At 41.3% G+C, this 12,436-nt stretch overlaps 2 protein-coding genes across 3 annotated transcripts in view; both read left to right on the top strand.

The window, feature by feature from the left end:
* Positions 1-2,764, top strand: part of E2F8 (E2F transcription factor 8) — an 11,145-nt gene extending 8,381 nt beyond the window's left edge. The window contains exons 12-14 of the mRNA XM_017743642.1: positions 778-914; positions 1,012-1,328; positions 2,032-2,764. Coding sequence (XP_017599131.1) covers positions 778-914; positions 1,012-1,328; positions 2,032-2,205 — 628 coding nt within the window. The 3' untranslated portion in view covers positions 2,206-2,764. The remainder of the gene's footprint in view (positions 1-777; positions 915-1,011; positions 1,329-2,031) is intronic.
* A 2,477-nt stretch (positions 2,765-5,241) lies between these two features.
* The window catches only part of CSRP3 (cysteine and glycine rich protein 3), a 24,455-nt gene continuing 17,260 nt past the window's right edge, over positions 5,242-12,436 (top strand). Inside the window, exons 1-2 of one of the 2 annotated variants that reach the window (XM_017743657.1) lie at positions 5,242-5,602; positions 11,834-11,964. In XM_017743657.1, coding sequence (XP_017599146.1) covers positions 11,853-11,964 — 112 coding nt within the window. In that variant the 5' untranslated portion in view covers positions 5,242-5,602; positions 11,834-11,852. The remainder of the gene's footprint in view (positions 5,603-11,833; positions 11,965-12,436) is intronic. The other variant, XM_008640896.2, reaches the window with a different exon arrangement.

Genomic DNA, 12,436 nt, shown 5'->3' with positions numbered 1-12,436 from the left:
CTACTTGGAGTCTTTGCAAAAGAAACAAAACTTCAACAAACTGCAGCTGCACAGGTTGTCTTTGGTTGGATTCTTTTTAGTGTGCTTTTAAAACCTTATTTTGTAGAAATGTAGGATTTCTGTTTCTAAGAGGACATAAAGAGGCTTTCAGGTTTCCATTGGAATGAAGGTCACAGTAAGGAGCTGAGGGCAATGTTGAGATCCCTTACCTCCCCAGTCCTTTGTTTGCATATACTGACTGTCAAATGCTTTGAAACAGGATCACACAAAACTCTTCATCAGTAAAATTCAGTATTCCGCAGTTAAGACTGATTGCTGTGGAGAACCTGGATAAAGAACAGTTGTGATGACAAAAACAGAATGTGTAAATGCAAAAGTTTTGTCTTCCAATATTTGTTTTATGAAAAACAATCCAAGAATTATGTGATGTGATGATTACTGGGTCCAGGATGTTTCTTCTGGAAAAAAAATATTCAGTATCAGGATTTCTTTTCCATCTAGTCAAATTGCACTGTGTTAATCCCAGGTGGATTTCCAGTTCCCCACCAAGAATATCAGCTGGAAATGGAGCCGGCTGACTTCTGTGTGGTTTTACTTGAAAGAGCATGTCGTTGAGTCTGTTGTGTCTCGTTTCAGACAGAAAGTAGTACAGGCATGGGATATGGGATCCTGGAGACATGGAGGATAAAGAATAAGGCAAGGGGGGTTGCAGCTTTGGAGAAAACATTTGGGGTTTGTTTATTACATGTTTGGGCTAAAGGTGTGCTGTCTCTTTCTTTCTCAGACTTTTTTTCCGTCTGGTTATCTTATTCCTCTGACTCACTGCACCCATGGCAACAAGGCAGAGTGTTCCAATAAAGAGAAGGCTGGCGTGTGCTCACTGCAGCACACAGCCTACAGCTCTCCCATCACTGGTCAGTGTCCAGGGCAACGGGCACGGGGCGGGGCTGGCTCAAGGGGCCAGGGCCAGTTCGTCTTAATCCCCGTCAACATTTGGTGTTTCTGTTTCAGGTGTCATTCCAATGCCAGCCTCAGAACTGAAAACAGTCAATATTCCTGCTTTTCATATAACACCCTTGAACATAATGCTGTCACCAAATTCTATAGCTGCTGCACCTGTACTGAGCAACTCCTGCCTCAATTCGAGCAGTACCAGTTCTGCCCCAAATCCAAGCTCTTCAGCTCTGAACTTTATGCTGCAACACATAGGACTAATACCTGCTGGTGTGCAAGTTCCTGCAAATCCTGTTCTTCAGCACGTGCCAGTCTCTTCCCAATCAGAAAATATCAGCCATAGCTCAGGAAGCACAAATGTGCAAGAAGGGAAGGTGAGTTGAAATATATTGCAACTCGACCATGGTGGGTTGAGTGGGAAGTACAATGCAGTAGTTCCCTTACAGCAGGTAAAATTTATAAGTAAACATTTCTTTTTGATCTTTAGAAATCAGCACTGCCCAAAAAGAGCTAGCAGTGAAGGCCAGCCTAAGTACAGTAGAAATGAGAGGTTAGCAAGGAAGATAAGTGACTTATTTGTGGTGGAAGTGGAGCCAGCTGGAAGATGACAAGATGTGAAGAGACAACTGTTGTAGAGGGAGGATTTTACATAGATCTGAGACTGTGCTTATTAACAAATTGTCCATTTGTTACTTTATCTTTCCTTCTTGTTACTTCTTGTTACTTCCCTAATCTACTCTCAAATTCTTGTGTTTAATAATAGCTTTTCTTTCAATAGGATAGGATTGTACAGGATTTTAAATACTTTTTTCCCCACTGGAAGTTTATCTTTTATGTAATACCTTATTGCCTAATACCTGTTTGTATTAAAAAAGAAGGGGATTAGAGAAACCATATTTTTATGTATTTATATATATATATAAATCAAGGAATGCAGGTATATCCTTCTCAGTAAAAAGTTACGTTTTTAAATTTCAGGGGGAAAAAAAAAGTTTGCTAACATCCTGCAGAAACTTAGAAGTAGAATTTACTTTTTATTCCCCCATAAATGAAAGTAACTTTCTCTTTTCTCTTTAGCCTTCTGCTCCAAAGGAACCTCAGGAGCCTCAGGCAGTTACAGAAAACTTCTTCCGCACACCAGGAGGGCCAAACACAGAACCCTCACTCTCTGCAAACTCAGATGGTACCCAGAGAATTTCTCAAGGAACTCTACATATTCCTCAACGAAAACTTGAAGTTTCAGAAGACTAATTTTGAGATAGGGAATTGCTGACTGTGTTAGCAGGCAAAATTACTGCTAACACACTGCACACGTCTGGCATTGTATGATGGACAATGGTTTGGACATGTATTGCCAAGACCTCAATGCTGGAATAGCCTTAATTAATGCTTTAGAAAATAAAACTGACTCTTAAGGAGAAAGTTAATGCCTAATAATTTTTCCAAAAGGCTTACCTGAAGTATTTTAACAACAAAGTTATGTATCTAGTGGGTTTTTTTGTGAGTGTGTGTTGATTTCTTCTATGCAAAGTAAGATGAAATTGTCTTTGTACAGAAAGGTACAGTCTATCAGTCAGTACATATTTTGCACCAAAAAAAAAGTACTGTGAGTGTGTACATATTTTATGTCTTAACAAAAAGGCCATAGTTAAAATGTTTTGCTTCTGTGTTTAATAATGCTCTTTTGTAAAGTTAGTAAGAAGCACAAAAAAACCCCCAAATTTTCTTAATCAATTTTTATATAAGTTAAGAATTATTTATACTGTATTTTTAAATCGATTTGTTCAGATTAAATCTACATAAAACTCTACACTGACTTCTTCTGTTTGATCAGATTAGATTACCTAAGTAATACATTGTATATTCTTCATTCTTTTTTGTCAGGCAGGTGTTGCTGTGTTCTGAAAGAAGGGGGGGAAATGGTATTTCATGAAAAAGTGAATTAAGTAACTCAATGTGACTTCTGGACTCTTATCAGTAGATACTACAGCTCCTAAAAACAAGTTAGAACTTCTTAGGAAGTAAGATACCACCCTGGAGCATTCAGGAAAGTGAGTCCCAATGTCACAGAAATTTCAGTCAGGTTAAATCAAAGCACTTGAATTTAAATACGTGCAGCAGTGTCTCTTACACACTGAAGGAAGAAAGATGAAGACTCCTGGTGCAGTTTACACTCGTCTAACAAGTAATAGCTAACAAATTAAATAAAAATGCAGCATATCTGCTTTCTCAGGTGAAATGTACCTGGTAGACCAAACTGAGATAGGAGAAATGGTAGCAAAGCCCAAGACTGCATAAAAACCCCATAATTAAAACAGCTGCCACAGTAGAACAAACTTGTCTGCTCTTTAATTGTGCAAAGTTCTAACACAAAATACACCTGACAGACTAGGATCACTACTGAAATATTCCTAAAGGAGAGGAAAAGAAGAATAAAAGCTGGAAGAGGGAAGAATTGTCACTAGAGCACTGAATAGATTTTTCTTCTCCAAGGAGATAACTGATGTTCCTTACACCTGCTATCAATTTCATTCTGGAAATATAAAGGCAAAGGTTTTAGAAACTTGCATTACTCAATGGAAACAAACCACCCTTTTCATTTTTGAACACCACAGCTGACAGACTTAGAAACTACAGAAATCAGTCTTGGTGAAATGGTCTTCTCACACATGGTGCTCTGTTTTGGAAAGCTGAGCATATCTTTTGACTCTCTGTCCAGTGTCCCTTGGCTCCTGACACACTGCAGTTGCTTTTTCACCAGCACTTTTCTTCCTGTATGTTTGTTTTTCAGGGTGAAAACTGCTGCTTTCTCTGCTCCAAGGGTCTCATGCCCCAGAAGCCCTGCGTTTGTCTGTGATAGCCCAGGTCCCTGCTCTTCCCACCTGTCTCACCTCCCATGGAACGTGCCCCAAGTACCTGATGTGCCCTGGAAAAGTCCCTCTGATCCCCAGGCTGGCTTTGCTTTTCAGTCGCTGTGTTCCAGCTCTCAGGCAGGGTTTTTTAATCCCTGCCTTTGATTTATAGAAAACTCTACATTCCCACTCCAGTTCATGCATGTGCAACTCCAGTTGCACATCTTGAGTCTTTTCTTCCTATCCCAGGCCCTGCTAACCACAGCTGACCCAGAATTACAGGTAATCCCAACTAACCTGTGTAGATCCAGCTGTTCCCTGGAGCTCTAAAGAGCCTTTCAACAATCCTTGCCAGGGCACACAGTAGCACAGAAATTAAGCAGCAGCCAACACCAGGAAAACTAAAGGTTGTTTAGCTGCATTTTCCCCTTAAATCCTCTGCCAAAACCAAAGGGAAAATTATTACATTTGGGAGCAAAACCTTTTTCTGCAAAGTTCCCTGCAGTTGGTTATGGTGCAGATCCATCTAAGTACACGATCTATAAAACATGAGTGAAGATTAGAGAAGGTTCATCTCTCTCACACGTCAGGGGTCCTAACCTAAGTCACCAAGGATGCAAACACAAAGATTTTAGAAGCTTGTCAGTGCTTCCAGTGTACTCCAACAGGGAGCTCAGGCCTGCCCCAACCCCTTCTCGCTGCCCTCTTACAAGGAACCCTCATACCACATACACTGCACTGTCCCCTCTGCATTTGGCCTTATCTGACAGAACAGCTCCATTAACTATCTGGGGAGAACAACCAAAAAGAGATGGAGTCCAGCTCCTCTGCTCAGGAAAAAAACAGTCCTCCAATTTTACACCAAGGATGTGCATTATAAAAACTTTATGAAAACCTCTGCATTATAAAAACCTTGCCAGACTCAACAGTAAACACATTTATAGGTTCCTAAGAGTTTTCTTAGCACCCTCAGCTAACAGACCCCTAAATCCTGCAGTCTGGAGACATCTAATTTCCTTATGCTTCCATGAAAGTCCCCAAGTCAAGAGTTTCATCTTGAGAGTTCTGGTGTTTAACCCCTGGGATCGGCCCTTTCCTACACAACCAAGACCAAGATCCTGAACAAAGTTGCTAAATTCAGGCATCTGTTCAGAAAGTGAGAATTAGCTCCTAAACCTTTAAAGCCCTTAAAATAAAACCCTGTAAAAAAATGCTTCATACTTTACTGCCCACATCTCTAACACATCTGCAGCCTCATCCATTTCCACGGGGCTCAGTAGAATGAAATGCTATTTAGTTTAAAACAGTTGTTTTCCAGTTTATTAACTGCTGTTAATAAAACCTGATACAAACAGGTTTTATTATTATTTTTAACAATTATTTTGGTAAATTGCTTTTGGCAAAGTGAACATTAATAAATAAATCCTCATTTCAGGGACTGTTATTTTCTGATTCACATTTAAGCAATGCAGTAGAGCAAATATAAAACTTTAATCTTTATTTCTGATCTGTTAGGCTGCAGTCAGGAATGTCCTTTAGGTGTAATCCGAGGGGCTGCATTGTTGTCCACCTACTCACAAGTGGACATAAGGGAACAAAATGCCAGGCTTTTGTCAGAGGTTATTTTCAGCTTGGTGATAGCAATGGCATTGCTCAGATCCCTGAAACTCTCACTCCCCTCCCCTCCCAGCTTATAGGGCTGACAGAGGTGGTCACTGCATTTAAAGAGAGCAGGAACCCCTCCCGTTCAAACCCTTTGAGACCTAAGAAAAGAGGGAGAAACTTCAAGCCACTCGGTAAGTAGAGTCTCATGGGTTCTGCCAAAAAGGGTTTGGGTATTTTTTTATTCCTAACAGATGACAGAAGCAGCTTGTTGCCTGACAAAGAAAACCACGTAGGCATAGTACAGAAATATGAGTCCTACAGAGCAGTGTTTTAGGTTTGGAGTAGCCAGCAGAAAGAGAGATTCTTCTGGCTCAGCCAGGCAAGCAGCTACTGGTGTTGCAAGAGACACACATTTGGACTAGGCAAGACTGGATAACAGAAGTTTCAGAACGTTTAAAGATTTTGTTACAAAGCTACAGAATTATTTTTCTGCAAACAGTCAGTCTTTAGAAAGCACACACACAATGCATAGAAACTTATGTGCTTTCATAATAGTATCCTAGAAGTAAAAAACCAAAATAAAACCCCCCAAATCTTCAAAATATTTAATGTCAGCAACCAGTCAGTTTCATATCAAATAAGAAGAAAACCTCTATGCAGACTTGACAGAAAATGACCGGATAAGAATGCAGGATGAAAGAATTATTCCCACATCCATCATTCAAGAATTACAAGAGAACTTGATTGGTCAAGTCTTCAGAAAAAAAAACCCAATAATTCAAATAAATAAATATATAAATACATAAATGTTTTTACTATGGAAAGTTTTCTACCTAAAGGTAAAACTATTTCTGAGAATAAAGCCTTGTTTGTAGATAAAATAATTCTGTGTCTTATCTCAATCATCATAGTGCTATTTCAAAGTCTATAATAGTTTTGCCTGTCACTTAAAGGACTTAGTGCAGGGAAAAGGATTTAGAGAAGGATCTTGTGGAAGGAATAGTGAAAGCTGATAGCCCAGGATTAGGCCTGGAAAAAGGAATGGGTCATTTGTACAGCAGGGTGCAGCTTTCCACAGCCACATGGATCAGACTGAATTCTGGGGGTGAATGTACAAGCATGTGAACGTGGGGTGTGGCTCGTTTCGAAGTCAGAATGAAGTTCCTTGATCTGGTGTCAGGATACCATATTTTTTGGAGATGCAATTCTAAATTTCTGCAAAAGTGTGCACCAAGGGTGTTTCAAAGGAAATGTGGAGTCACTGTGCTAGAAAATAACAGATAATGTGGAAGAACAGAGATGAAAGCAAGGGAACGGGACACTATCAGCTCTCAGCAATGCACGTCGTGCTTCACATCAAGTCAGTTAAAATCTTTTGTTTCAAAGGGCCGCGTGTAACTTAGCGTGACCAATGTCAATGAAAAATCAGTATTTACTTTCTTGTGCCAGTGTTGGAATTCCCATCCCTTGACCTCTCTGTCTTTCTTGACTGCAGAAATAAGGGAAAAATGCAGGTTATTATGAGATCATGGTGGAAGCTGACTAATAAAATTTACCTGTAGCCACAGTCCAGCTGAATGCATTGGAATATCAGAAATAGGATTATAAACATGTAACAAGATCACATCTCCATCAGATGAGCTGAGTGGCTCGTTTCGAAGTCAGAATGAAGTTCCTTGATCTGGTGTCAGGATACCATATTTTTTGGAGATGCAATTCTAAATTTCTGCAAAAGTGTGCACCAAGGGTGTTTCAAAGGAAATGTGGAGTCACTGTGCTAGAAAATAACAGATAATGTGGAAGAACAGAGATGAAAGCAAGGGAACGGGACACTATCAGCTCTCAGCAATGCACGTCGTGCTTCACATCAAGTCAGTTAAAATCTTTTGTTTCAAAGGGCCGCGTGTAACTTAGCGTGACCAGTGTCAATGAAAAATCAGTATTTACTTTCTTGTGCCAGTGTTGGAATTCCCATCCCTTGACCTCTCTGTCTTTCTTGACTGCAGAAATAAGGGAAAAATGCAGGTTATTATGAGATCATGGTGGAAGCTGACTAATAAAATTTACCTGTAGCCACAGTCCAGCTGAATGCATTGGAATATCAGAAATAGGATTATAAACATGTAACAAGATCACATCTCCATCAGATGAGCTCAATCTTCAAACACAAACGTTCCCCCTGTTGTGAATCTCTCCTGCTGAGGGAGAAATGTGTTCCACAAGGGGCTGGATTTTGACAGAAACACCTCCAGGCTGTTTGAGATGCAGTGGCAGGAATTGTGCTTTGCACTGCAGACACATCAAAATAAAACCTCACCCTGAGTGTTAGTTACAGAGAAAAACTACAGCAGCATTTTATTGCTATTATATAAAGGAAGACATGTCTTGTTACCCCCACGGTGCTGGTGGGGTGGGTACGGCTCAGGACGGTCAGATGAGTCATGGTGGTCACAGGACAGGTCACAGCAGAGCTGTGATTAGATACCAGAGTGAAGTCCTGCCTGCATTGGCATCTCCCGCAGACTTCAGCTGGGAAAAGAATTTCAAATATGGCCTTGATGCTTTGCATTTCCATGTAGACAGCGATGTTTGAGTTTTATATTATTATTGCTTGTTCGTTAGGTAAGGAATCAAGGAATCTGTATTCTTATACTCTGAGTCTCGACCAAGCAGCTTAGCTGGGACTAAAATGGAGAGAGATGCAAGGCACACCCTGCCCACCACTCCCCATTCAGCATTTCTACTACCAGTGGTCACAAAGACCAATATTCCCCATTCTGTTTATCCTCTTCAAAGCCATCCCATAGCACATGTGGCACTGAGATAATCCTGCCAGCCACACAATACACAACTCTGCAGTCCATTCAGATAAGAGCTGAGCTCTAGACTGTCAAATGCATGAGCACGTGGAAGGGAAAACCTTGTGTTTAGCAAGGAAACACCAGAATTAATTCCAATTAATTAATTAACTACATTTTTTCACCTGCAGCACAGTCAGGCATTAGCACTGCCTTTTACTCCTCCACATTTCATCAGGCCCGTGCTGCATCCACTACCCATTTAGATCAATGGATCAAAACACATTTTTGGATTATATCCTTATCAATAGCACTTTGATTAGAGTAAGACACTCTGTGGCAGTGATGTGACACTCAGATTTGTACAGTATGACTAATAGCCCAAAAGAAGATGGCTCACAATGTTTTCATGCCTGTGCAGAACACACCAACACTTCAAAGGCTTCCTTGCTCCAAGCCCAGCCTACAAAGTAGTTATATAAGCTCCAAATAACGGGAGGCATGAATCCTTGGCTGTGCATCTTGTGTATAAATTCTGCTCCATATAGAAGCTGCATTCTGAAGAATGATACAAGCTGCTGAGTAGCAATTGAGCAAGCCCAAAAACACTCCTCCAGCCTAACAGCACCTAACAGTTTCTGTGTCACACATTTAGGATGAGTCTGCTCCACTTCCCACCAGATCACCAGAATATAACAAGTACCATGTGATGAGCAGGTATGAAAAGTTAACCAGATTAAGACAACAATGTCCAGGGAATTTCAAGGGGATTTAGACACTGACACCCAATGAAATTATAGGAAGTGGAGACTTTGGATCTATTTTTTTCTGATGACAAATGGGAGGCCGAGTTCTATTTGCACATTGAAAGGATGGAACTTTATCCACCATTATAATTTAGATGAGTAGAAAACTACAAATGCCACACCCCCTGTGGAGGTCACTTTCTCATGGTAACCCTGCTGAGCAGGCAGCATCCACAGGGATGGCCACTCATCTCCAGAGGGATGAGCAAGCCCTGACAGGAAGAACAGAGACATGCCCTGGTACCTCACCCAGCTGTTCCTCCAGCCAGCACAGACATCATGGCATGCACTGCTGTTCTTACACCAGTATCCTTATGGGAATATTTCTGCTGTGCCTTTCTTCTTTCTCCTACAGCTTCCCATCAGGTGATGCCAAAAAAAACATGGAAAATGTGTATGCATGCCCAGTCATGTTACTATAATTAGCCTCAGGAACAGTGGTTCTTCTAAGAGCTTTAACCACAGCCCTTGACAGCACAAGGTTCACTATCACACTTTATCAGACTTTTTCAGAGATTATTTTTTCCCCCTCAGCTAATGATGTAATTGGAGCTACTTTCCAACAGCTATCCTTGCTGCCACAGACTTGGAGGCTTGGTGTGCCTTTGAGGAGAGCTAACACAGCAGAAGCAGCTTTACAGAGACCAGAGGTACAAACCACTCTCCTCCCAGTCAGGTGTCAGTGCTGCCTCAGCTGGGAAGGTATTCCACTGGAAACCTGATTTGAAAGGAAACACTGTAGACACAAAAATCTCATTTTAATTTTCAAGGAAGTGTCACAAAACTGATTTTTATCCACAGTTGCTCTTCCTTCTTTTAAAATCTTTGAAGCATTGCTTGAACTATTTTCATGAGCGAAAAAAAAATGGCACCAATATAAAAGTACTTTAAAAATAGAAGAAAATATAGAATAGCAGAGTGAGAATAAGATTTTACCTACATGAAAGATTCCTTTCTGTTCCTTTATCTCACATTTAAAAGAAATAGAAAAACCAATTTAACAGTGCTGTTCAGTAAAGGCCTCACTGAGAGAGATCAAATTCATCATCCATTCATTGTGCACAGTTAGTTTTATTTCTTATTTCAGCTACATCAGGTGTTTTCCTTCTCACTTGTTACATTAAACAGAGTTAGAAGAAAGCTGAGTTTTATCTTCCTTTCTGCACCACTACTGTTTTGGAACTGCCAGAGCAGTTCTGCTCCTGAGCAGCCTCCCAAGAGAGCTGGGAGGGTCTGGAAGAGATTAACGACGCTGCTGCTGTATGATGGCAGAGGACTGGGCTGACTGAGCTGGGGAAGGTGCTCAGCTGAGCATAAATCAGCCTTGCAAAGAGGAGGAGAGATTGGATCTTGCACGAGGATGACAGGTACACTGTCTAGTGAAGGTACAGTCACAACAGTGACTGTTTAATGACATGGGTTAAGGATCTGCTAATAACCGCCGTAGTAAGGCAGAGATGTTTGGATATGCTGGTATCTGCACTGTTATCAAACAGACTGCAAAACCTGCCTCCACTGCCATCTCTCCAGTGCTATTGCTTCAGTGTGTGCACCTTCCTTTTGCTGGACAGACATCTCTTCTACACTACTGCAGGATTTTTGGTCTTAGTTGCCAGAAAGGATTGCCTTCAGGGTGCAGAACTGGCATTGTTCATTTCATTCTGGAATTCGGAAGATTACAGTACAGAAGTCACTGAGATGATGATAAGCACAGGACATTAGTGTCCAGTGTATAGATACAGTAAAACGTTAGTCTAAAATGGAAGCAATTAAAAATACCAGCAATGTTACATCATTGCAATGATAAATTCCCCTCTCTCTATCACTTGATCTCAGAAGAAAATTCTCAGGTAGCAGGCCTGATTCAGCCTTCGAGATCCTCCTCTTAGGTAAAAGTACCTTTTGGTGAATTTAGTCAAACACAAATAGCACAAGCAGGCTTCAAAATAACTATAATAAGAAGGTGACTGGTTTTCCAAGAAGGAGGAGGAAGGCCCGTGCCAGGAGCTTGGAACAACTCGATAATATGATGTGCAGATGACAAGATGACGTCCCAGTCTTTCCAGAAACGATGACTCAAACAAGGAAACAGAAGGGCAGGCTGAGGGCTGGGGTTGTTCCAGGTGTGTGACAGCACAATCACAGGGAAGGGCACTGAGCCTGGCATCAGGAGACCTGGGCTGGGCTCCTGCCCTCCTGTGTGACCTTGGGCAAGGCACTCCAGTGCTAACGGCAATAGCAAGAACTGGAACAGTAACCACGGCTCTTTTTTCCCTCCGATGTTTCGAATTTAAATGCAATTGACAAAGAAAAAACCCCACACATTAAGCACCTCAGGAACCTGTCCATTATTACTTTATAGTGGCTGTGCAGCACAGTGATCTTGTGGCTGTTTCCTGAGGAACTCAGAAAAGGCTATGATGGGGTACAGGAAAGTGCAATATTGAAAGAAAATGACTATTTGATGGAAAACAAATCCTAGATCCCCTTTTCCAGAAGAGGGTTGAGTGATCCTAGCACCTTTTCACTGAAACACCCCACAATCATTTTATGTATTTACCATCACAATACCCCAAGCTAAGGAATATCCTTTTCTACAAGAGAGAATCACAGGGACTTAGACTGTCCCTGCCCCAAAGCACCAGTGAGGCAGCACCCTCACCTCTGATACCACACAGGTATATAGTATATTGCAAGTATGCAGTAGCAGTTGACTGGAGAGGGGGGAAAAAAGTAACAATTTTTTTAAAATCAAGATGTTCCATTTAAAAGAATTCACATTTGCTGTTGTATTTATTTGTGTAATTTGATTTCCTAGGTTAACCCTTCAGATAAGGATGCCGAACTGGGGAGGAGGAGCCAAGTGTGGGGCCTGTGAAAAGACAGTGTACCACGCTGAGGAAATCCAGTGCAATGGAAGGAGTTTCCACAAGTCGTGCTTCCTCTGCAGTAAGCTGAGCTAAGTGGTTTAACATCACAGCACCTCCATAGCCCTGTATAACTCTGCCATTAAGGCCAGAACACTCATTTTTGTATTACTTGTCAGGTAGCTTTGTTAGCCTTTTACCTGGAGCAATCTACCTCTTGGGCTCCCAGCTTTTCTTTGTCCAAATTTCAGATGGATTTTGTCAGGGACCCTAAGGTGCTGCAGAATCACAGTATCTAGATTCATCTCCAGGAAACCACTCCTTCTATCCCACAGTGTGGCACAGCACAGGCTTCCTTCAAGTTAAAAAGTCCAGCAGAACCAAACAAACAGAAGATTAGTTTGTCAGACATTAGACAGAAGGATGAGTACTTCTTCACTTTTAGGAGATTATTACCTTCACAGTGAATCCTGACATTAATTCATTTCACGCTGAAAGCTGAAAGACCCTGGTATCATCAAAACCTCCCCAACACTCTGCACGTACATCAGTCT

Source organism: Corvus brachyrhynchos, unplaced genomic scaffold (genome assembly GCF_000691975.1).
Source record: "Corvus brachyrhynchos isolate BGI_N302 unplaced genomic scaffold, ASM69197v1 scaffold169, whole genome shotgun sequence".
Taxonomy (NCBI): domain Eukaryota; kingdom Metazoa; phylum Chordata; class Aves; order Passeriformes; family Corvidae; genus Corvus; species Corvus brachyrhynchos.
Note: the sequence above shows the minus strand (reverse complement) of the source record. Positions and strands in the feature narration are given on the sequence as shown.